Source organism: Ictidomys tridecemlineatus, chromosome 10, assembly GCF_052094955.1.
Source record: "Ictidomys tridecemlineatus isolate mIctTri1 chromosome 10, mIctTri1.hap1, whole genome shotgun sequence".
Taxonomy (NCBI): Eukaryota; Metazoa; Chordata; class Mammalia; order Rodentia; family Sciuridae; genus Ictidomys; species Ictidomys tridecemlineatus.
In genome coordinates, this window is record NC_135486.1 from 136839255 (window position 1) to 136865039 (window position 25785).

Genomic DNA, 25785 nt, shown 5'->3' on the forward strand with positions numbered 1-25785 from the left:
GTGCAGTGTGGTGTGACTCAGCTGTCCATGGAAAGAAGGAAGTGTTGCACACAAGGCGTTTTTTTGGTAAATGTGAAATAATTTGAACAAATATAAGTGTTCTTTTTAAGAGTGTTAGAATAAAATACATTTTCGCAGAGGTGGTATCACCAAGTTAAAACTTTGTCAAACCATCAGGCATAGAACTGCAATTCCCATCATGTTGTCAGAATGTACAACCTTGCTATGTCTCACCTGGAGCCATCACTCCTGCAGTGTGGCCTTCCCTCTTGGGGAGACTGGGCCAGAGGGCCTTATGACATGGATGTGCACAGTGGTGCTATAGAGGTGTGGTCTCCATTAGAAGTAGTGGGAGGGGCCCCTCTTTTCTGACCACCATTGCCCTTCTCAGGTGCAGTGGTCCCTTCCCTTCTGTTGGGCTGGTCTTCCCTTCTACCAGGCGGGAATGTGTCCTTAGGCCTCCTGAAACCTTTGGTTAGTGATGATAGTCACTGTTGCACCCATCAATTAGTGCTTTCTGCTCTTGGTTCCATGACCTCAAGCAGCATGTATGTTGTTTTGTGCTGACCAAAACAAGGTGGGAGTTGGGGGCGAGTGTGGGAAGCTGAAATCTTGAGCTGGGGTGGTGGTGGTCAGGCACAGGCCTCTAAGGGCTTCTGTAGTATCTCACAGTTTTGCTGCCTTCTTTGTCGTTCATTTTAATGATGGGATCAAACCTAGGGCTGCTGCTAAGGACACCTGAGCCCCACACTGCCATTTCCATGCACACACATGTTATGTTTCTGGTGGTGGAAACCCAACTCAGAACAGCACCAAAGGCAGAAGAAATTAAGCAGCTGGCTGTTCTAACTGAGGGGACAGAAATGTGAGGGCGGACTGGATGCAGGGACTCTGCACTGTCCTTTTCCTGGGCCTCAGTCTGTTTCTTCACTCCTGCCTCAGACACCCTGCAGAGGCAAGTGCTGCTTTGCTCCTCCCACCCTAGCGAGGACAGTCCTGGGCCCTAGTCTCAGATTAGTCTCTTGAGTAGTGGCCATCCAGACTTCTTCCTGTGGCTGGGCACCTGAGGGTGGAGTTGGCAGGTGACACCATGGATCTCCTCTTTGTCATCTCTCCTAGGCGTCTGCTTCAGTGGAGGTTTTGTGCTGAGGTCTGGTTTCCCTTACCTGTCCGTCCATCCGTTTGTGTTTTCGCTATAGAGCCCTTGACTTGCTACCACACAACCAGCCTTTTGTCCTGCCAGTGCAGCAGCAGGGGCATCTGACTTTTCACCATAGGCTATAAGTTTCCATCTCTTTGGCTTACAGAGCTTTCTCCAGCTTTCAACTTTGCCAATTCGTTGTGTTGGTGACCACCACAACAAATTTATGAATGTGTGTGACTATAGCACAGTAGTGCTGGGAATGCAGAGAAAAACCTGCCCTTCAGGGGCTTACCATTGCATCAGGAAAATGCAACTTCCCATTGAGCATTTAAAGGTGTGTGCTCAAATGCCACAAGACTTAGAGGCTGCTTGTCAGTGCTGAGCTGACCTGGTGAGGCTGAGGAGACATCTGCATCTGTGTCTATTGTGGTTCCTGCCCAAGGCAGAGGACAGGGAGGACATGGCCTCTGAGCTGAACACTAGGGAGGCCTTTTAATACTAGCTTTGCCTCTTCATATTATAGCTATAACTATAGACACATGCCAGTACCTGGCTTCATTTTTTTTTTTTTAACAGTAAGCAAGCTTTCATTTTTACTGGGTTTTTAATTATTTTTACTTGGAAACGATTTCAGGCTTTAAAAAATGTTGCATAAAGAGTACAAAGAATACCCATGTGCCATTCATCCTCCTTCCTGATGTTTGCATACTCTCAGTGTGACATGAAATGAGGAAAGGGGGTGGGATAGGCTTATTCATCTGCAGTCCTCATGCTGAGTTGGCAGGTGGGTATTCCCTCAGAGTTACACTTGGCTGGAGGAACTCCTAGGTCCTCTGTAGCCTGGACACTTCCTCAGTTGGTCTTTAGGACTCCCAGCCTGTTAGTTTAAAGAATGTCCCTCAGTTTGGGTTTGTCTGTGGTTTCCTCATGAATTCTTGGTACTTTTGGCTTGGAGCTGTGCAGTGAGATGGGTCCCTGTGTTGGGATGTTATCTGCAGGTCTCTCCTTTGCCAGGTAGTTAGCTTTTCTCTGAGCCACTTCTTTCACTAGTTCCAGTGGCAGCAGTGATCACCGACCAGTGCAGTTTGTCCCATGGTGATCTCACTGAGTCCTTTTCCATTGGTTGGTGTCTGCAACTGAGAAACCCTATGCCAAGAAGAGCCCTCCCTCTCCAGCACCCACGAAGCATCAGTGACTTGCCTGTGAGAATGTGGACTCATGGGTCTAGTTCATTTTGTGGGTTGTAATTCATTCTTGGCTTTGCTGATTTTATTGCCACTGGGAGCCTCTGCAACTTGACTTTCTTGCTCCTGCCTTACCTTGTTACCTCAAGGTGTTGCCTGCTTACCTGATGCTCTCTCCACCCTGACCTGGAATCCCACTTCTCCAGGGGGCTCTGCTTCCCTTCAAGAAGTGGTATTTAGAAACCAAGACCTCTCACTAAGTGGTTTGAGGAGACTGAGGAGCATTTGGTTCTCTGGGAACAAGGGTTGTTCTCAAAATCTAGGTTGGCACAGCTTTGGCATGGAGGCCTCCAAGGAAAGGCTGTTCCCCAGGTATGCCTCAGGCATATTCTGTGTGGATTTCTTCGTGGATATCTCTATTATCATCCATTTGACATTTATTGTTTAGTTCTCGGCAGACACAACATCTTTGTTGGTATGTGGTGCTGAGGATCGAACCCGGGCCACACGCACGCCAGGCGAGCGTGCTACTGCTTGAGCCACATCCCCAGCCCCTCATCCATTTGAATGTAGAGTACACTCTGTATGATCAAAGAAGTGAGGGGTTTTTTTTTTTGTTTTTTGTTTTCTTTTTTTGTGCTGGGGATTGAATCCAGGGATGCTCTACCACTAAACTATATCCCCAGCCTTTTTTATTTTTTATTTTGAGATGGGGTCTCCCTAAATTGCTGAGGCTGGCTTTGTACTTGTGATCTTCCTGCCTCAGCCTCTCAGATTACTGGGATTACAGGTGTGTGCCACTGTACCTGGCAGAAATGAGGTGTTTCTGAAGAGTGATCCATTCTTTTATTTTAAAATGCTTGGTAGAAGTACCCCAAGATCTTCCATTTTGGTGTTCTCCTGTCTGCCAGTGGTGTTCTTGTGCAGGTGTCTCAGTCGTGGTCTCTGAAGATCTTTAGGATTAAGCTGTTTATCCCAATAATAGATTTGATATTTCTCCTGCTCTGGGGCCATGTAGTCTGTTTTGTGCTATTACAACAATAATATCTAACATTGGGCAATTTACAGGAAACAAATTTATTTTCTTGCTGTTCTGAAAGTCAGGAAGCCCAAGATCAAGTTGCCAAAGGCTCAGTGTCTGCTCTTTGCTTCCAGCATGGCTCCTAATGTTCATGTCTTCCTGAGGGGAGGTGTGCTGTGTCCTTCCTGGGCAGAAGGCAGAAGGGCAAGCTTGCTAAGTGCTTCTGGAAGCCTCTATTGTAAGGGCCTCATTGTCATTCATGAGGGGGGCCCTCATGGCCTCATCACCTCTCGTAGGCCCTGCCTCTTAATAGCATAACACTGACAGCATCAGAGTTTTGAAGGGCACATTCAGACTGTAGTGAGGCCCTTGCCCCTTTGATACCATAGGCTGTGACAGTCCCATCCCTGGATTCCTTTTGCTGCTTTATCACAGTTAGAACCAGAGACTTGAGGGAAGTGAAGTTGAAGTTTACAGGCAGACTAGAGTTGTGAAGCACAGCCTGCTTGCCCACAGCTGGTCCCCCCTCTCCCTTCTGGGCGGCGCCTACATCACAGAAGGTGGTTCTGACCATAGTGCTTTTATGGTGGACTTTGTTTTCTAGCATGGGAAGGACTTTGAAGCGATTCAGAACAACATTGCTTTGAAGTACAAGAAGAAGGGCAAGCCTGCAAGCATGGTGAAGAACAAAGAGCAAGTGCGGCACTTCTACTATCGCACCTGGCACAAGATCACCAAGTACATCGACTTTGACAATGGTGAGTGTGCGCAGGCTCAGCTTCTGGGAGGCCACTTGGCTTTTGCTGGTGGCGGCGAGGTGGTGGGGGGCCTGGTTTCTGGCAAAGACCTGCAGGGCATGCTTTCTCGTATTGCCCTCACCCAGTCACTGGCCGGGCCTAGGATGTGCCTCCCTGTGCTTGGCTGTCCACACGCCCAGTGCCTGACAGTCAGGATCCATGGCTAGGTTTCCGTGCCCTAGAAACCCTATGCTGCTTTCCTGGTTTGGGATTTGTGTTTGAAGGGCTCCGAGTGCGAGTAGATTCAGGGTCTGCCTATGAGCAAGGACAGTCAGGCTGCAGGCTTAGTGGCTGGCAGGAATCCGAGCATTCCTTTGCAGGTACTCCCCACCCATGTCAGAGCTAGTCTGTTCAGGGCCCAGCACTGGTGTGCTAGAGTGGATGAATGGAAGCTAGCTTTGTTGAGACTGTTTGAATTCAGTTTATGCAGTCTGTCTGTAGTCATGGGACAAGGTCACCTCTAGGTACAGTTCTGGCTTTTGCCTGGTGCACCCTGGGTTGCTCCTGTGGCACTTGGTCCATGACCTGTTCACTGTCTCTGTCTTCAATATTTTGCTGCTTCCTGCCCAGGTTGGGAGAAATGCCTGCCCTGTGTGTTTTCCGTCCCAGCATGCTGGGTTGTGCTCTGTATTCCTGCAGCACAGTGGGCTTGTTCTCCCTGATCCATTCTGACACCTATAACTATTTCTAATTCTTCTCTCCAGATATTACTCTTTCTGACCCAGGAGAAATGAGATAGCTGTGGCTTCATTGCTTCTTTCACCTTTGAGCGTCTTGGTGGCCTTCCGGGTCGTGTGCAAAGGCTTCTCTCACCATTCCTGTGGTGTCCTCCCAACCAGGCTACTGCCTCTTGCACGTAGTGTATTGCACTCCTCTGGCTTTAGAAGCTGATGTCTTGCTTCCTCTTTGACTGTGGAACAGAGCTCTGTGGGCACATACCCTCCTCTCTCAGGCTGTCTGTCTCCACATGTTGGTGCCCCTGGGTAGACTTGGTGGGTCTTCTGCTTCCATCATTCCCATGACCATCAGAATGAGGTTTTGTACTGAGTTCAAAACCAATTGTTCTCTTTCCATTTGTCACTGCTGCTGCCATGTGTGGGACCCCTGGCTCCTTTGTGTATCTCAGCACCAAATGGTTTGGGCCAAGGGGTCCAAGGCTGTAGTGGTTCATGTTGGTTATGGTGATCATCTTTCTTTTTTCTTGTTAGATGTCATATTCTGTGACTTGCTGAAAGTAGGTCCATTTTTGTTGGTCATGGAAAGTTCTCTTCAGGAAGGAGGACAGCAAGTCACAGAGAGGGTTGGGAAGCTCTCGTGGATGACAAGTGGAGAGACCTGGCGGATTCCATGCACAACGATTGAGTGTGTTCTGTTGTTTGTGTGAAGCCCCTCCTACATGCTGATTGGGTAGGGGGACACATGGATTCCGAGAGCCTGCCAAATACCTTATTGTCCTGTGTCACTGTCTGAAAGCACATACTTATTTTCCTTCGTCACCTTTTTCTGTCGAGCTCCCCTGTCCCCCATGTCTGGAGACATTGTGCCTCTTAGCTTTTCTGTCCCACCAGAGCTCGGGGCTCTTGCATATGGCTGCTTTGCATCTCCATGTGGGGCCCAGCTTCCCTGCCCACTCCTGTCCTCCTCTTGGCCTGCACACTGTCCCTTAGCCTTGGTGTCATCTGACTGTGTATCTTGTTGGTCCCTGGAAAGGCCCTCTTCCTGGCTCTCTGACAGGCCTCCCTGTTGGCTAGGGCTGGGGGCCACCTACCTCTGTGCTGTCGTCAGCTGCTCTACCATGTAGATGTCAGAGGTCACCAGGACACCTGTGAATTCCTGGTTTTCTGTCTTGTCACAGCATACAGAATGGTGATGTTCTTCACGTGTCGTGTTTTCAGTGGTCTTTGGAATGTGTTGAAGAAAGCCCCTCTGTAGTTTATCGTGAGTTTGTTTCACTCCTCACAGAGTAAGAACAAAAGCGGGGATGGGCAGGAAGGGTTTCTGCAGGAGCCTGGCATCTATGATGTCTGGGGAAGGTCATTCCCTGGAACGCAACTCACTCTCGTTGCTCTGAAACTGTGGCCTCCATGTGATTGGACGAGGGATGTTGTTAGTTTTCATAGTCCTGTGTTGTCCCCATGTAGACATGGGTCTCTGCAGACTGCCATGTTTGTGTATCAGGCATAGCTAACTCTCCCCTCTGGTCCCTGCAGTTGGATATACGTCTTTTACAGACCTGAGGTTCTTAATATTTATTTTTTTAGTTGTAGTTGGACACAATACCTTTATTTTAATGTGGTGCTGAGGATCGTACCTAGGTCCTCACATGTGCTAGGTGAGTGCTCTACCACTCAGCCCCAGCCCCAGCCCCCAGGCTGTTTTCTTTTTTGCCATTTTCAATAGTGTTTTTTTGTTGTTGTTGTTTGTTTGGTACCAGAGACTGAACTCAGGAGCACTCAACCACTGAGCCACTTCCCCAGGCAATTTTTTACTTTTTATTTAGAGAGAAGTTCTCACTGGATTGCTTAGCGCCTACGGTTGCTGAGGCTGGCTTTGAACTCAAAATCCTCCTGCTTCAGACTCCTGAGCCACTGGGATTACAGGCATGCCTCCTTGCGCCCAGCACCAATAGTTTAAGAAAACATTTTCTGTATTGAGATATAATTCATATACCAAGAAGTGTACCCTGTAAAAAGTGTGGCTTGGTGGTACCTGGTGCATCTGAGGTGCGCTGTACTGTACCCTCATTGAAAATACCCCTCCAGCCCAAGAGTACCCCATGCCTACCAGCAAGCACCCCTCTGTCCTGCTCTTCCTCTGTGGACTTGTTCCTTCTGGATGTTTTGTGTGAATGGACTTGTGCTATGTGTGGCCTTTGATGTCTGGTATCTTTCTCTGAACATGTGTCAGGGACTCACCCACACGCATGAAGCTGTTCGTGAAGTTCTGTGGATGGGCCACAGTTTGATTCATCAAGTGGTGGTTTTAAAATTTCCTGAGCCCCAGTTTCCTTTGTGAGTCCCACGAGATCTTGGTTTTTGTCTTAGGAAACTTCAGGAATAGTTGGCCTATGGTATTTGCAGAGTCAGATTTTTTGAGCCAATCCAAGATCCAGAATCCTTGTGATAGATTATGTTTTCAAAACAGTATTTGCTATTCACTGACATATTCCTGACACACACAAATGAAAGTCAGGTCTTTGATAAGAGATTTCTGAGGAGAGAACCAGAAAGAACAGTTGAGAGAGCACACAGGGGGGTTATGTTTGCTTCTGCTCTGTGACATGACCCACAGCTTCTAGGTTCTGTTGTGGCTTGGCTTCCACATCAGCATGAAATTCAACTTTGTGTGTTTGAGAACATTCAAGAAAGGCTTGGTCCCTGGCCTGGTGCTTAAGGCTGTTCTCGGTGTGTTATTGGTGTCCATGGTGGCTCTAAGCAGCAGCAGCAAAAGGAGCAGGCACCTTCCCATCCAGACTCTTGAAGGAGACTTCTGGAGTTTTCATAGCACTCCCTTCACGCTGGAGACTGGACTTCATGGGTGCTACGTTGAGGAGCACACACAGCCCATTTGTTTTACACAGAGCCAATGCCTGTTGGTGACAGAGGGCTGGATGTTTGTAGGGGTGTGAAGGCACAAGCAGGCAGGAAGGGGAGCTCCCTGGGGTGTGGGCTGCCGGCCTCACCCTGTGCTTGGGGGACACAGTGGACAGAGCTAGATGACGGGTGGTGGTGCTTACCCCCACCCCCATGACATCTGGCCATGCTGAACCATGCGTTTTCTCCTCTAGGGGACATTGGCTCTGCTGTTAGGAGTAACTTTTTAAACTTCACCCCTCATTTTTGTTTGATTTTTATCTTGAAAATTAAGAAAATAGCCTGGTGTACCAATGTGTTTGTTGCCTGTTTCTGGTGAGGTTAGCATCGACTTGACCAAGCAACTATGTGATCAGCACAAGAAATAGCCTGCTGGGAGATGCTCCCTGAGCATTATTGTGCACGCAGGGCATTTGGGGGGCCCCTTCCTAAGCTCTGCCCTTCTCTCATCTTCCAGTGTTCTCTCGAGGGCTGAAAAAGTCGTCCCAGGAGCTGTACGGCCTCATCTGCTATGGCGAGCTGCGCAAGAAGATCGGGGGCTGTGAGTACCCGCCTGCCCTCAGGTTGCCACGGCTTCTTGTGGAGGCCACTTTCCTTGTCACCACTCATCTTTAGTGACTTTTATCTTGACAAAATTTAACTAATAGAAAGGGACCTGCCTTAGCTGGGCATGCCAGTGGTACCAGTTGCCACACTTACTCGGGGCTTGCCATGCACATGCACGTAATGCACATGCACGTGTGTTAACACACTCGAGCACACTTGATCCTCACTCCTCTGCTTGACTTAAGATCTCAGAGCCCCAGCCTGTCTCTCCCTCACAGCTTCACCCATGGTTGCAGAGACACTTCATACCTGCCAAATAGGTGTGGTAATCTGCCTAGCCCCCTGTCCATGCTCAGACCTGTAAGGATGCTTGACACATCAGTCGGGTCTTCTGCCGAGGGATGTTGCCCTGCAGGTGACTCGAGTCTCCCTGAGCTTGGAGGCCAAGAGCACTGTGTGCTCTGTCTTTGATGATGCCGTCCAGGCATTGCCTTCCCTGTGGCCTCCCTTGCCATTTGCCTCATGGTGACCAGATTCTTTTGAGACCACTTCTTACATGGGTGCCAGTAGGCACACTCGAGCATCTGTGCCCTGCGTGCCTCAGCCCTGCCCCTGCTCCCTGTGACTCCAGAAGAAAGGGAGCAGGCCTCCCTTCCAGTAGCCCCTGCTGGGCCACACTCAGTCATCTAATGATCAGGGTGGCAGCAGGGCCAGGGAGGACAGGTATCTACTGGCTACTCTGTGTGATCACCTGGGCCACATCCTGACCATCACTGTCTTTTTGTGCCTGGTTATTGACCACCTGGTGGCTGCTAAGAGTGCCACCACCCTCAGTGCTTCCCACAGCCCCTGCTTTCTGCCCCTTTTCCTCCTCTCCTGTTCTGCCTGTGCAGAGAAGAGAGGACCTGGTTCTGTCTCTGGCCTTGTTCTCTCTAGCCTCCTGCCTGTCCAGGGTGCCATCCCTCTGCCTTCAGAGTCACAGTAACTTCAGCTTCTGCTCCTGCCTTTCAGTCTAGGGAAACACCGTCTTGACATACCTTCCCATTCCCTACTGGTAGTACTCTGCAGAGCCTTCCTGTCCCAATTTCCCGCCACAGAACCTTCTGGAATGAATTGTGTGGACCCATCCTTTCTCTCACAGCCCACACTGGTCAGGCAGACCCCTCACTGTTGTCAGAGACCTTGTGATCAGCTCTGAATCCTGGAGTCCTTTTCCTCAGAATGTTGCTTGTGCTCACCTCCTTCCTTGGTTGCGGGTCTTGGTTCTCCACTAGCCAGCTGGGCCCAACCTCATAACTTCAGGCACCTGTGTGCTGACCTGTCCATTACACTGTTCCTGCTGTGACCATCCGTCTGAGCCAACAGGGCCAGTGCTGGCACATGCACTTGTTCTTCTACCCAACCCTGCCTCGGCTTCTTGTCCTCATCTCGGGCAGTGGCACCAGCACAGGCTAGCTGTGGAGGCAAGGCCCCAGGGTGCCCTAAGCTGCCCTTTACCTTTTGCACCCTACCTTCTTCTCTGTGGAGCCAGTGGTACATGCACTTCCTGACTGGTTCCCCTATTTTGTCTTTCCTCTGAATATTTTCCTCCCTGAATCCACAGGGCTTCATTTTTATTCCTTGGCCCTCCCTCTTGGCATGGTCAGTACCTCTCATTGTAGGTGGGACAGGGCTTCTGGTCCCCTGCCTCCCTCTACTCTCTACTTCTTCAACTCTGTCCCACCCTGAAGGCCTTCTGATCATGGGTTGGGTGCCATGCATTCTTGGGCTGGTGCTATGGCCCTCCCAAGGCCATCTTGGATTCCACACGAGCCTTTGGATGTTTTCATGTGTTCATTTTTGCTTTATGCTTTGTCTAGCTTGCTTGCTTTCTTTTTTTGAGCCTGGGGGTACAGGGGATTGAACTTAGGGGTGCTATATCCCTAGTCCTTTTTATTTTTTATTTTGAAACAGGGTCTCACTAAGTTGCTTAGGGCCTTACTAGGTTGCCTGGACTGGCCTCAAACTTGTGATCCTCCTGTCTCAGCCTTCCAAGTTGCTGGGATTGCAGATGTGTGTCACATGCCTGGGTCAGATAGCTTTCTGTTGTGCCCATATTAACTCTGGTCTCCCTGATCAAGAGCCTCTGCACTTGGACCTCAGGCTCACCTTTGTGGCTGTATCCTGCTGCTCTGCTGGATGCTCCTCACCCCTGCCACTGTGGACCTCTTGACTCCATGGCTCAGCTTGTGCTGCCCTCAATTCCTGGGTATTCCTTTTGGTCCTTCCTAGCCTGGCCATATAGTACACTCAAGTACCTACTTGCTCTCATGCATCTGAAGCCAACATGGGTCTTTTAATAATGGAACTGAGTCCTTCACCCTAGCCTTTCTCCCTTCTGAATCCCCAATGCCACTTGGCTAGCTTGTTACGTGCTGGGCTCTTTGGCACCATCACTTTGTTGTATCCTTTGATATCTTTTTTGGGGGAAGTGCCCTTTTCTTTTTTTTTAATATTTAGACACAATACCATTATTTATATATTTATTTTTATGTGGTGCTGAGGATCAAGTCCAGGGCCTTGCACATGCTAGGTGAGAACTCTACCACTGAGCCACAACCCCAGCACCCTCTACCCCTTTTTGATACTGGGAAGTACCCAGGGGCACTTCTGAGCCACATCCCCCACCCCTTTTTATGTTTTATTTTGAGATAGGTCTCACTAAATTGCTCAGGACCTCAGTAAGTTGTTAAGATTGGCTTAGAACTTACGATTCTCCTGCCTCAGCCTCCCAAGCCACTGGGATTATAGGCATGTGTCACTGTGCCTGGCATTGGGAAAGTGAATTCTTGAAAGACCTCTTAGTGCCTCCGTGAGCAACTGTGCATGTGCTGCTGTCTCTGGCTACTTGGTAGATGAGTTTGAGAGAGATTGGAGATTAGAGTGAGCTTTGTTGACAAGGCTCATTCTGCCTTGAGTCTTCAGACTGATGTAAGTCCTAATACAGCCAGCTTAAGCTTTCACACGCTGACTGAGTCATGCATTCTCTTGGCTTCTCTGTGGACTGATGTTAGCCAATTAAAAAAGGACTCAAGGACATTCAGGCTTGAAGGAATTGAGTGACATGCTCCCTTGTGAAGCAAGTGACTGGCTCTGGAAGCGGTGAAGTGGGCACAGAACTGCGTGGTATACCTCATGTAGTGATGCCTGTGACTGGCTCTAGCCCTCACCATCTTGAGCAGAGCTTCTGGGTAGAGGTTCCCTTCTCGGTTCTTGTTGCAGTGTCTGGAGCCTGAGCTCTGGAGCTGAGCATCCAGAATGGACCCACTGAGGTGTGGGGTCAGTGGTGCTAGTGCCTTCTGCTGAGAAACCTTTTGTCAGGGGTTGGGCAGTCTCAGGTCACTAAGCAGTACATAGGCTTTGCTCCTTGCCCTCTTCCTTGTCATCATTCATTCCCATTCCTCCCAGGACAAAGGCAGAAGACCCCATGTGGCCCACAAGGCCCTGGTGATCTGCCTTGGCCTCCTCTTCCCAGACCTTTCTCTGTACAACCAGCCAGCCCAGAATGAATGGTGGAGCCTTCAGCCTACCCCACCCTCCCCTAACCTGTCCCTTCCTGCAGACCTCAGCTCCAGTGTTTCTGAGCTCCCAGCCAATCTGGGGGCCTCCTTGTCCTGAATGCTCTTAGAATCATCATGGCTCAGGGAGGGTGACTGGTTGGTGCTCATCTGAAGGTAGTGCTGTACCTGTTTAGTTTTCCAGGAGCCCATCTGCATTCACCCTTTCTGATCTTCTTTCTCATTTCCTGAAGACCTGTTTCCATTGGGATTCCTTCTCCTTCCACCTGAAAAACTTATTTATTTTCTGTCATGTGCTTGTGCCATCTGTGAATGCTTCTAGTTTTTGTTTACCTGCAAAACCTTCATTTCGTTCTCTTTCTTAAAGGATACCATTGTGGACACAGAATTCTAATTTGATAGTTTCTCCTTTCATCATATAAAAGGCGTCAGCCAGTGTAGTTGGCCTGCACTGTTCTGATGGGGGTCAGCAATCACTGGAGTCCATTTTCCTCTGTGTGAATTACAGTCTGTCTCTGGCTGTTTTTAGCATTTCATTTTGTCTTTGGTTTCCAGCCTGGCTATGTGCTTGTGGTCCTCCACTCTCCCAAACATGCAGAAGAATTCAAAGAGCCTAGGATTTTTACAGTGAGCACTCTAGCACCCACCACCTGGGTTCTCCCACTAGCTTCTCACATTGCTTTCCTGCACAACTGAGGACAATGATAAGGTTGGAGGAAGTGGGGCTTCTGCTTTGGCAAACACCAGGGCATTGGATTCATCATTCAGCAGGGCCTAGGGTCCTGAGGATTCCAAACTATACCCAAGGATCCTTGAATGGACTCTGCTGGGTGTGGAGCCCAGCAGGAAAAGTACACAGGGCTAGCTTGGTACCCAGAGGAAGCAGAGTTGTCAGAACCAGGCAGTCTGGGGTAGGCAGCAGTTTGGCAGTGGCAGGGAATTGGGGGCTTCTGGAAGGAGAGGTCAGCTATGAGGGAACATGGTTGTCCTTGAGGAAGAGGGTGGGCAGAGGTTGTGCCAACTGGCTGAGCTGTGCTGGTCAGCTGACTTGCTGGTTGATTTTGGGGAGGGGGCTGCAGCTGCTGCAGAGATTTCCTTCTGGAAGAACTTGAGTGTTTGGTGGCAGGATTTGGAGTCTGTGGAAGGAGTCCCATGGGAACCTGCTGTTTTGCTCTGACCCCCGTGGCCTCATTTGTCTACCTTTCCATTCAAAGGTATGGACGACAAGAATGCCACGAAGCTGAACGAGCTCATCCAGGTTGGGTAAGTACTGGGCAGGTGGACAGTGTCTGCTCCCTTTGGACGTTTGCGTCCACACACCAAAAGAGGAAGCTGAAGTAAGTGCAGTTTTCTTCCATTTCCAACAAGGATCCTTGGAATTAGAACTCAGGTTCTTTCAGATGCCTGTCCCGAGACCCCTGCCCTTTCTATTGTTGGGGTCTGGGAAGTTCCTTTTTCTTTACCTCTGTGCTCTTGTGGGTCCCTTGACCTCTAGAAAGTCTTCCTTGCCATTGTGCTTCTCCTCAGCCACTTCAGTGGCCTCTCCTTGATTATTATGCCTGTGAATGTTCCTGCCGTGGAGCCAACACTTGGTCTGGCTCTCTGCTCTTTTCCTCTCCTTGTGCTCCTGATCTCAGAGCTCAAATGATCTCAGGGCCACTGGCAGCTCAGGTAATGCCTGCTTGGCCCCGAATTAGTGCCTTTCTCTCCAGGGACACTACCTACATAGGGACTTGCTGTGTGAAGACTTCTGCATGCCCAGTTGTTGATTCTCCCTGCTGCACTGCTGTGTACCTGCCCTTCTGCACTGTGTGTAGTTAGCCTTCAAGTCCCCCTAGCTTCTGATGGTCTCCTGAGCCAGACCCCAGGCCAGGCGGGTGTCAGCACCCCAGCTTCTCTCCAGTTCCACAACTGTCCCGCTAACCCCTCTGAGGCCACCCTTAGCCCCTCCTTTAGTGTTTCAACTCTGTCCAGTCCTTTGTCACTCTTCTGGGTGAAGGGTTCCAAATCTACTCATTCGCCAAGTCTATGCCTTGGTTATAAATCTCGCCATTTGAAAACCTCCACTTCCCTGCTTTAGGTGTGTTTCCATTTGGTCCAGTTCTGGCCAAACCTCCCCTCTTGGTCCTCATAGCCACCCTAGTTCAGCCCTGGGGGTCCAGCTGATATGCCTCTGCTGGGCTACACTGCAGGGCCCAGCTTGGCCACTGCATGCTGCAGTCTGGGAGGGTTCCTCACTTAGTGTGGGGCCCTCATCTCCCACCCCAGCAGGCACTTCCTTTTTCTCTGGGCATCTGATCTGTGCTCTTACTAGCTCCTCAGAGCTGTTGTGAACTCACTGGTCTCTGTCTGCAGAACATGGCCTTCTGAATCTTTGGAGCCTTTTCTGTACCCTGGAAGCCTGACTCCTGGGTGCTTCCTTGGTGAGCACCTGGAGTCCTGTTGTGTTTTCCCCACATGGCAGAAACTAGGTTGTATTATTGTCAAAGGAAAGAGCCACAACTGGCCAGGGCTTCCAGAAAGTTAAGAATGATGGAACTTTTGGAGTAGAGATGGTTTTAATACACAGATGAATTAGAGACTACTGGGAAGGGGGGCCACCAGCTATGCTTGTGGAGGGATGAGGAGGTAGGATCACCCTCCCCAGCATCTCTATCTTGACCTCAGGGTCCTACCTTCCTTTCCCCTTAACACCTGCTCCTTCTGTCAAGCTGAGCAATGTTGTACACAGTTGAATTCCCCAAATGAAGCCAGTTTTCTAGGCCCTTTGATTCCCCTCTAGGACGTGGCAGGCCCAGTGCTAGGGGTGTGCCAATGGGGTGCATTTCCTGCAGAGTGGACTCATGCTGCTGAGTGCATATACTAAGCAGCCCAAGAGAGCTTCTCTAAGCAGCAGATTCCTTCTGACCACAAAGAATCATGTTTATATGGAGCAGCTAGATCTCTAGATCAGAGACCAAGGACACCTGATGACCAAATGTAGGGAGTGAGATTTGGACCCTGGATCTTTAATAAAAGGGAAGAACAGTCACCAAGGGATCACAGTGACTGGTGGGCAGATGGCTTTTGGGCTGTGTCTAGGTGATGGTGTTGTCCCAGGGTTTCCTTGCGCTACTGACCATAGGCTATGGTTCTGGAGTGCCTGGGACCCTGGTGGAGCACTTAGGGCAAGCCATCTTCAGGCCCATCAGTAATTTGCAGGAGGATTAGCGCCGGGAAGGGCAGGGAAAGACTGGTACCTCAACTGTGTTACCCCTGGCCAGGGTAGCCCTTGGCACATGGTGTGTCCTTGAGCTTGGGTATAGCCAACATTGGATGGCAGACAGGATAGCAGCCTTGAAGTATGCTATAGTTCATGCGCCATCTTTGGTGTTGCTTATAGAGGTGCAGCCCTGGTTCCATGCGAATCAGTGGGAAGTGGCAATGGCAGTGTAGCCTTGCATTTCCCCTGGACCCTTCTAGCCACCTGTTCCTAAATTGCTGGGTTAGTGACAGCCCCAGTTGGATTTTGGTTGCTGAAGTTGGCTGTACTGCCTCCTGCCCTGGTGCAGTGACTTCAAGATAGCTCTGGAAGATAGCACATTAGCAAGTTAGAGATTGATTTTCCCTTTTTTTTCTTTCTATCTTTCTTTTCTTTTTTGGTACTGGGGATTGAACTCAGGGTGCTTAACTCCTGAGCCATATCCCAGCCCTTTTTTATTTTTAATTTTGAAATGGGGTCTTGCTAAGTTGCTGAGGCTATTGTAATCCTCATGCCTCAGCCTCCTGAGCGGCTAGGATTACAGGCATGTACCACCATGTCTGGTTCCCCTTTTCTTAATAAGGCCAGTATCTATGAGGCTCACCTGACCTTGTGGTAGCACCTGTCTGAAGCCTGAGAAGGTGACTGAGGGCTGTGGGTGCTGACAGAGAGCATGCTAATGTGAGCAAGAATCACAGCAAGTGACCAAATTGACTGCAAGGCCCAGGGAGGCATGTGAGCTGGAACTGAAGAACCCATGAGATGCCTGTCATTCTTCCTCTGGGGGCTCACCTGGTATGTTTTGTCTCAGAGGTGCTGACAGTACTATCCAGAAGGTGTTTTGACAGCTGGTAGAGAAACTTCTGTCTGCAGTGGTGGGGGCTGAGACAGGGAGACTGCACAGTGTGTTCTTCTGTCTACAGGTGTCTGAGTATAGGTCTGTGCAGGGTGGATGCTGGGTATGCAGTGGGGGCAGCACTGGCATGGCAGTGAATGCAGATCTGTCAGTGGGTATGTGCTCATGGGCGCCTGCAGCAACCTAGGCTAAACCTTACAGTGAAATGCATGGAGGCGGGACACTGAGGTAACAGAAAGGGACTCTGCCTGGATCTGCTAGGGAGATGTCATGGCACCTAGTCTGGAGGCACAGAAGTACAAAAGGGTGCAGTGGCTGGAGGAGAGGGCAGGTGCAGAACAGGCTAGAAGGGTGGCCAGGCTCTTCTCAGCATGCTGGGCATTGGTGGTCTCCCAGCGTCTCAGGAAGCTTCTGAGGAGGTGAAGCAGGAGACCTCCTCCCACTGTGCAAAACTGGTCCACTTTACCCTGTGGAAGATAGATTTGGGGTATGTCTTGGCTGGGTAAGATACAGACATCTGTTTTTTTGTTTTAATATTTAAATTTATATATTTTTCACTTGGTGGTGTACACTTCTCTAAGAATTGGGGTTTTTTAAAACGTTTTATTTTTAGAGCAGTTTTAGGTTTAACGAAAAGTTGTGTCAATTATGGAGTTCTGATATCCTCCTCTCGCCTCCCCAGGTACTACCCTCTTGCATTTGGGTAGTGCTTTCGTTAGTTGATGAACCTCCTCTGACATTGTTATCACCAGAGTCCATCGTTTACACTAGGGCTCCCTCCCTCTTGTTGACGTCTTGTCAGTTTGGACGATGCGTGTGTAATGACATGTCTATATTCTCCCTACTATGAAAATCCCTCCCTGCCCAGTCCCTGGCAATCCCTGATCTTTTGCTATCTCTGCATTCTGCTTTCCCTATTAGCACTTGGTTCAGATTGGCATTTGCTACTCGTCACTGAGTTTAATAGGTGTGTGGAGATGTGGAGTCCCCAGCAGCCAAGACCCAGCCACTGATGCTGTTCTCCATATCCTGTAGTTTTCTCTTTTCCAGAAACTCATTGAATGAAGCAATCATGTAGTCGCTAAGATGGACCGCCCCCCGCCCCCAATAGTGTGCCTGTTTGTTGGCCTATTGCCACGAAGCTGTTGTGTGATCAAGGGTTTTCATTTCACTGGTAACCCCCAGGATGAGGGGATGGCTGGCCAGTGTCTGACTTGACAAGACACTGCCAAACTGCCTCCAGCTGCTCCCACACTCCCAGCACTCAGTATGTGCAATTTGTGTGTTCTAAGCCATTCTCATTGTGGCTTTGATTTGCATTTCCCTGATGATCCATGAAGTTGATACCTTTTGTGTGCATATTTGCCTTCTGTGTGTCTTCTTTGGTGAAGTGTCTCTTCAAATTTTCTTCTTATTGAGCTTAGTGTTTATTTCTGTATATTCAGACATGCCACCTCCAGGTGCCTTCTGTGTCCTGTTTATTTTTGGTTTTTTTGGTTCAGGGGATTGAACTCAGGGGCACTCAACCACTGAGCCACATCTCCAGCCCTATTTTGTATTTTATTTAGAGACAGGGTCTCACTGAGTTGCTTAGCGCCTTGCAAGTCCTGTCTGTCATTATTGTCTTCTGTGGTCTGCTCTCCATGTGGTGTCTAAGAACCTTGCCCAGCTGTGGTCAAGATTGTTCCCTGTGGCTTCTTTTAGAGTTCTTATGGCTTTGTACTTGGATTAAGTTTTGTGGGTGATGTAAAGTATAGGTGGAGTTTCATTTTCTTGCCTGTGGGTGTTGCTTTGCTCCAGTGCCATCTCCAGTGAGCGCTTGTGCCTTGCCAGAGACCAGAGTGCACTGTCCCATGCAGCTCTGTCTCTGGCCCTTCTGTACTTTCTCATTCATTTATGTGCCCATTCTCTCCCCCAAAGACTTCTTAGTTGTTGTTTCTTTTCTTTGTGCACGCAGGTGCGCACGTGCATGAGAAAGCAAGAGCATGTGTACCAGGGATTGCACCCAGGAGCACTTAACCATGGAGCCACATCTCCAGCCCTTTTTACATTTTATTTTGAGACAAGGTCTCATTAAGTTGCTTAGGGCCCCATTAGGTTGCCCAGGCTGGCCTTTAACTTCCAACTGTCTTGCCTCTGCCTCCCAAGCTGCTGTGATTACAGGTGTGTACCACTGTGTCTGACTCAGACTCTCTAGTTTTTAAGGACAAGCGTTAATACCTGTAAAGTCAGAAGAGAAATAGAGATAAATTACGAAGGCGCATGTGGAAAAATGCATCTTAATTCAATTCCGAAAGCAACAGAGTGCTTAATTTGCCCTTACTTCCCATACAGGCCTTTTCTAGTTAACTGTGAATCTCCTTTCAGTTATAGAATTATAAAATAAGGAATAAATGAATTGAGAAAGGGTCTAAATTAAAATGAAATTCTGTTACATCATTTATAGACCTGATGGCATAGAATGTAGCATGTGCTGCTTAGATTTATCCAGTAGTTTTGCAAGGAAGAAAATAATCCCGTGTCAGAAAGAAAGCCAGGCTGCCTTTGATCCAGTGGATGTGCTTGCAGAGGCCTTGTGTGTGACTGTCCAGGGGAGCTTAGGCTTTGATTCTTCCCTAGTTTCTTCCACCCTTGTGCCCTGGGGGCATACTGGTCTGCTTGTCTTTAGCTCCTGAGGGGTAGGGGGTGCATGATCAGCCAATCTCATTGTAAGCCAGAACATGGCTAGTGTGCTGCCCCAGACTTGGGCTGGTCATGGAATTTGCATTTGAGAGAAAAGGAAAAAGATCTTTATCTCAGAATGGTTCCCTGGTAATAAATGCCCATTTCGATGAAAGAAGAAAAAGGAAGTCACAAAGTAGCAGTTTAACGGAAGCTAGGATTATTACAAACACAGGTGCCACATGACACAGTCGCCTGCTGTTGAAGTCTTGCCTCTTCTGTTTGGTTTTGAGGCCCTTGATGAGCAGAAAAGCCCATTTGCTTCCAGAGCTCTCATTGGAGGAGGTTGTGAGCTGACTTCAGGCTGCATTGCTACTTGTTGTGATCTGACTTCAGGCTGCATTGCTACTTGTTTTAGACGTTCCTCCTGGTTACTATTCCTGCAGCCCTACCCCAGCATTACTAATATATTGAACCACTGTACATTTGTTGTCTGTGGGTTCTACCTGGGGTAAGGTGGTTCCATGGGGAAGGTAGATCCCCGGGGTGCTTTATACCACCGAATTACATCCCCAACCCTTTTCTTAGATTTTTATTTAAAATTTTAAAATAGCGTTGCCCAGGCTGGCCTTGAATTTGTGATCCCCCTTCCTCAGCCTTAAATCTCTGGGATTATAGGCATGTCCCACCATGCCTTGGCAATAATGTTAACTCAATAGAACATGTTTGGAGTCAGGCGCGGTGGCGCATGCCTGTAAATCCCTGTGGCTCAGGAGGCTGAGATTGAGAGTTCATAGCCACACTGAGCAATGATGAAGTGCTAAGCAACTCAGTGAGATCCTGTCTCTAAATTAAATACAAAATAGGGCTGGGGATGTGGCTCAGTGGTTGAGTGCCCTTGAGTTCCATCCGTGGTACCAAAAAAAAAAGATGTTACTTGGAGACTTGTTTTCTCTGAATTATCCCTCCAGACCAAACATGGGTGGGAAGTGAAAGAGTTCTTCCTGAGGTCTTCTTGTTTCCTCAGTCAGGTCTTCCAGGTATCAGCTCTGCTCTTTGGTGTCAAACACAGAGGGAACTCAGTCAGTATTTGGATGGAGGGTGGGTAGAGGCCAAACAAATGTGTGAATGGATGAAAGGATGGAGATGAACAGAGGAGGGATGGATTGACTGAAGAAAAGACAGTTGAGTAGATTGATGGATGGATGAATGAAGGGGCAGATGAGAGGATGGGTAGATGGATGAGTCTATGGGTGAATGGTGAAGAGGCAAATGAGATGGATGGAAGAAAGGATAGATGAGTATGTATGGATGAATGGAAGGATGGACATATAAGTCAGTGCAAATGAATGAATGGAAGGATGGATGACAGATGGATGGTTGGGCAAGTGGAAGAATGGTAGATGAGATTGTAGCTGCCATGGCTTGAGCAGTCATTGAACTTTCCCCTCCCCCCATGCCACCTTGGGACCTTGCTGTTTATTTGACTGGCCTTATAATAAGCACATTAAAGTTTTTAGAGGCATTGTTGGAATCCACTATGTAAGGATTGAGACTTCTTCATGTTGCAGTCACCTGTTTCCCTTTTTAGGAGGGGACCCAGCTTTATTCCTGAGAGGTAGAAGTGGTGTGGCCTATTCTTCCTGTCTGAGGCTGCTGTAGCTGGCTGTCTTTTCATTTGTACAATTGGGATCAGAAATTAGTAAAAAACAAACCGAAAGAGTGTTAAGTAAATTGTTAGAGGAAGGAGGCATCCCAGTAAAATCAAGAGCAGTCAGGGGATACGTTGATACAATACAAAAATGTAGCCCATGGCTTGCTTTTTGTTTTGTTTTTTTAAGAGAGAGAAATTTTTGTTTAATATTTATTTTTTAGTTTTCGGCAGACACAGCATCTTTTTTTTTTTGTATGTGGTGCTGAGGATCGAACCCGGGCCGCACGCATGCCAGGCGAGCGCGCTGCCGCTTGAGCCACATCTCCAGCCCGCCCATGGCTTTTTGAGGAGGAGTTGTTGAATATATCACAATGGAACCATCATGGTGAAGATTTAAAAAGAATAGAAAAGAACAGCCCAGGGACTCTGCCAGTTGGCACATTGCCATTGTGGACGTTCGTATCTGGTTTGCTAGGTCCAAAGCCTTCAGTTCAGACAAAGATAGAGGAACAAAGCTTAGAGCAGAAAAAGCCATCAGGGGGAAAGTTACAAAAGGAGACTGTTACTAACACCTTTCTATCACCAGAGGACGTAAATGTCCAACTAACAAGGCCACCTCCGTATTCTGGGAGGCCCCCAACCCCCTCAGTTGATAGTTCGGATCCTGAGACAGGATCTCAAGTATTAACATGCCCTGTATTTGAGGTAGGAGGGCAGCGAATTCACCATGCTTTAAATTTCAAAATACTAAAGCAGCTAAAAGAGGCTGTAACAACCTATGGTCCTCAAGCACCCTTCACTGTAAGCTTGGTCGAATCCATTAACAACTTGAACCTGACGCCAGCAGATTGGGCTAATATGTGTAAAGCTGTGCTAAATCGAGGTCAATACCTGTTATGGAAGGTTGCCAATGAGGAATTTTGCAAGGAGACGGCTAGGCGAAATGCAGCAGCTGGTTATCCTCAGAGAAATCTAGATATGTTGTTAGGAAAGGGACCTTATGAGGATCAGCAGCAACAAATTGCATATGATCCTGGCGTATACGCACAAATTGCTGTAGAGGCGGTTAGGGCATGGGAGACTTTACAAGGACATGGAGGTTTACAAGGTCAATTATCTAAGATAATACAAGGAGCTAATGAATCTTACGCTGATTTGTAGATAGGCTTATTCAAACAGCTACCAGAGTTTTGGGGAATACAGAACAAGCAATGCCATTAATAAAACAACTGGCTTATGACCAAGTGAATCGTTGGTGCAGAGATATCATTAGACCATGGAAACATGAAGATTTAAACACATATATTAAATTATGTAGAGACATTAATGAACAAGAGCAAGTCATGGCAGCTGCAGTAAAACAGGCTTTAGATGCCAGAGACATTAATGAACAAGGGCAAATTGTGGCAGCTGCAGTAAAACAGGCTTTAGATGCCAGGCCAAGAACATGCTACAATTGTGAACAAACAGGACATTTTAAAAGGAATTGCCCCATAGGAGGAGGGTTTAACAAAACTAGGTATCAAAGGAGTAGAATACCGGGTATTTGCCTACGATGCCGTAGAGGGAGACATTGGGCTAATGAATGCCGTTCTCAAACCACCATAGAGGGGACTCCATTATCAAAAAACGAACAAGGACCAGGTGTTTATCCACGATATCATGGAGAAAGGCATCGGGCTCCGTTGCCAAAAAATGGACAGGGGGCCCAATGCTCCGGGGCCCAAAACCACAAATATACGGAGCACTGGAGGAACCCAGCAACCCCATCAGGGTAGTGCCCAGGACACATTGTCCATCAGATCCCTCATCAGACAAACCAGAGGGAGTACAGGGTTGGACATCTGCGCCTCCGCCAGAGCAATACTAACTCCAGAGATGGGAGTTCAAATCATTCCCACAGGGGTAAAAGGACCTCTTCCCAAAGGAACAGTAGGCTTATTATTGGGACGCAGCTCTTCTACTCTAAAAGGACTTATGATAAGTCCTGGGGTAATTGATCCCGATTATGAAGGTGAAATAAAAATTATAGCCAGTTCTCCAAAGGGTATATCAGTAATTTCACCAGGAGATAGAATAGCACAGTTACTAATAATACCAAGCCTACATGATAAATTTTCCAGTCATGCTGTAGAAAGAGGTTCCAAGGGATTAAGCTCCAGAGGTGTAGATTGGGCTATGCTTTCTTTAAATTTAGATTCTCACCCCATGCTAAAACTAAATATTCAAGGACATGAATTTAATGGGCTACTGGATACAGGTGCAGACCTTAGCATCATCTCTCGTCAAGAATTGCCAAAACATTGGCCATTACAAAAAGCCACTCAAATGCTTCGAGGCCTAGGAGTGGCGACTGATCCCCATAGAAGTGCAATGGTATTAGATTGGAAGGATCCTGAAGGATGTGAAGGAACTATACAGCCATATGTATTGGATCATCTTCCCGTAAATTTATGGGGACGAGATGTCCTAGATCAATTAGGTTTGACATTAACAAATAACATCAATCAAAATGCACCCACTATTATGACTAGACAAGGTTTTAGGAAAGGAAAAAGATTAGAAAAACAAGAACAAGGTATAGCAGCACCAATACAAATAGATCAAGGAACAGACAGACATGGGTTGGATTTTCAGAAAGGGCCACTGAGACAATAAAAATTACATGGAAATCAGAAAGACCAGTATGGGTTCCTCAGTGGCCCCTGACTAAAGAAAAATACAAGTAGCCCATGATCTGGTCAAACAACAATTAGCAGAAGGACATATACAACCTTCTGTATCTCCCCTAATACTCCCATTTTTGTCATCAAAAAGAAATCTGGTAAATGGAGATTATTGCAAGATTAAAGAGCCATTAATAATGAAATTGTTATTATGGGACCTGCTCAGTCGGGGATTCCTCAATTGTCTGCTTTGCCAAAAACTTGGTATGGGGGCTGGGGATGTGGCTCAAGCGGTAGTGCGCTCACCTGGCATTTGTGCGGCCTGGGTTCAATCCTCAGCACCACATACAAAGATGTTGTCTCCGCCCAAAACTAACTAAATAAATATTTAAAAATTCAAAAAAAAAAAAACTTGGTATGTTTTAGTTATAGATATTAAAGATTGTTTTTTTTTTCAATTCCAGTTCATCCTGAGGATAGTCTATGTTTTGCATTTACTATCCCTGCACTGAATCATGAAGGTCCTGATCAGAGATTTGAATGGAAAGTACTCCCTCAAGGGATGGCTAACAGCCCAACTATGTGTCAAATTTATGTTAACAAAGTAATCCAGCCACTTAGAAATCATAATCCTGAACTACAAATATTTCACTATATGGATGATGTATTATTAGCACACAAAACTAAAAACACATTGCTAGAATGTTATGCCACACTTACAAACTTATTAAAAAATTATAATCTAGAGAGAGCAATAGATAAAGTACAGTTAAGTTTTCCAATTAATTATTTAGGAGTTCTATTATCCTCAACCATGGTCCGTCCACCAAAAATTCAAATACGAGTAGATCAACTCAAATCACTTAACTACTTTCAAAAGTTATTAGGAGACATAAATTGGATAAGGCCTTATCTAGGTATACCAACAGGAGAGTTAGGACCTTTATTTGATATCCTAAAAGGTCCATCAGATCCAAATTCATCCCGAATGTTAACGCCTGAAGCAAGAAAGGCATTAAAAATCATTGAAACATATATGGAAAATATGCATTTGGATAGAATTGATATGTTTGCCTTTATTATTTATTGTACTACCAACAAAAAATATTCCTACAGGAGTATTTTGGCAAGAAGGTCCATTATTATGGATACATTTATCTTATTCTCCTAACACTATTCTTACTGGGTATCCTGAGGCTGTAGGACAATTAATACTCAAAGGAATAAAAGCAGCAAAGGGAGTGTTTGGAATTTCTCCCAATAAAATTATTACTCCATATACTATGAATCAAATTGATGAGTTAGCTAATGAGTTAAATACTTGGGCAATAATCATGTGCAAATCTAATGTTTCATTTGATAACCACTTAGCATCTAGTCCTTTATTGTCTTTTTGGTCATTGCATCCTGCAATTTTTCCAAAAATGACAAGAAAAACACCTATTATGAATGCTCCAAATATATTCACTGATGGGTCAAATAATGGTACAGCAGCAATAGTTACACCTGATCAAACTTTTACATTTTTAGTACCCAAACAATCAGCTCAAAAGGTAGAGCTTAATGCAGTATTACAAGCTTTTGTGATGTTTAAAGATTCTGTATTTAATTTATTTTCCAATAGTCAGTTAATGCTATAGTATCCCTTGAAGATGCTGGTAGGATTTCCCCTTCCTCTACTGTTTTCTCTTTGCTTTCCACTATACAAAGTCTAATCTGGTACACAAAAGATCCATTCTTTATATAGGACATATCAGGGCACATACAGGATTGCCTGGAGCCCTTAGTTTGGGCAATGATTTAGCAGATAAAACTACACATGGCATACATATTTTCTCTACACTGGAAGAAGCTATAAATTTTCATAGAAGTTTCCATGTCAATGCTAATACTTTACAAATGCGTTTTAAAATAACTAAGGAACAAGCTAGACAAATAATAAAACAATGTCAAAATTGTGTGACCTTTTACCACAAGTTAATCTTGGAGTCAATCCTAGAGGATTGATACCTAACCATATTTGGCAGATGGACGTCACACACTTGCCAGAATTTGGAAAATTAAAATATTTGCATGTTATAGTTGATACTACTTCTGGATTTTTGATGGGCTCCCTTCATGCCAGAGAAAAACTAAAGATGTTATAGCTCATTGCTTACAAAATTTTGCCACTGTGGGCATTCCAAAACAGTTAAAAACAGATAAAGCCCCTGGTTATACTTCTACCTCTTTTAAACAATTTTGCTCATCATTTGGCATTACTCATATAACAGGAATTCCATACAATCCACAGGGACAAGGCATAGTTGAAAGAGCTCATCAAACTATTAAAATGTACTTATTAAAGCAAAAAGACGGAATTGGGAAGGGGTATATATACCCCAAAGATAAACTTAAAATAACTCTTTTTACTCTAAACTTTTTAAATTTGGATTCATCAGGACTTAGTGCTGCGGAAAGGCATATGTGTCCAAAAAATGTTCATAAGCCCAAGGTACTTTGGAAAGATATTCTAACAGGACAATGGAAAGGTCCTGACCCAGTAATTGTCTGGAGTTGGGGGTCTGTTTGTGTGTTTCCACAGGAAGAACAGCAGCCCATTTGGATTCTGGAGAGATTAACTAAAGTCTTGACCCAGTGATTGTCTGGAGTCGGGGGCCTGTTTGTGTGAGAGGCTTGTGGGAAGCCGGTGGTGGCAGTTGGGCTCTGAGGGTTTTTCCTGAGGAGCTCTTTTGTTTGGCCTGTGTGGTTCTAAAAATAAAGTTCGTTTCTTTTGACAAGTGGCTCCTGAATTGTGCCCAGCCAGACTTCGGCATTACTCTTAGGTCAAATTAGGGAACTGTCAGTCCCTCCTGTGCTCATTCT

The 25785-nt window shown here is 46.9% G+C and overlaps 1 protein-coding gene across 12 annotated transcripts in view; it reads left to right on the top strand.

Moving 5' to 3' along the window:
• Window positions 1–25785, top strand: part of Cramp1 (cramped chromatin regulator 1) — a 59228-nt gene that overhangs the window by 12793 nt on the left and 20650 nt on the right. For 11 of the 12 annotated variants that reach the window (XM_078024844.1, XM_078024836.1, XM_078024841.1 and 8 more), the window contains 3 exons: window positions 3954–4107; window positions 8197–8280; window positions 13057–13105. In XM_078024844.1, the coding sequence (XP_077880970.1) occupies window positions 3954–4107; window positions 8197–8280; window positions 13057–13105 (287 nt within the window). The remainder of the gene's footprint in view (window positions 1–3953; window positions 4108–8196; window positions 8281–13056; window positions 13106–25785) is intronic. The other variant, XM_078024842.1, reaches the window with a different exon arrangement.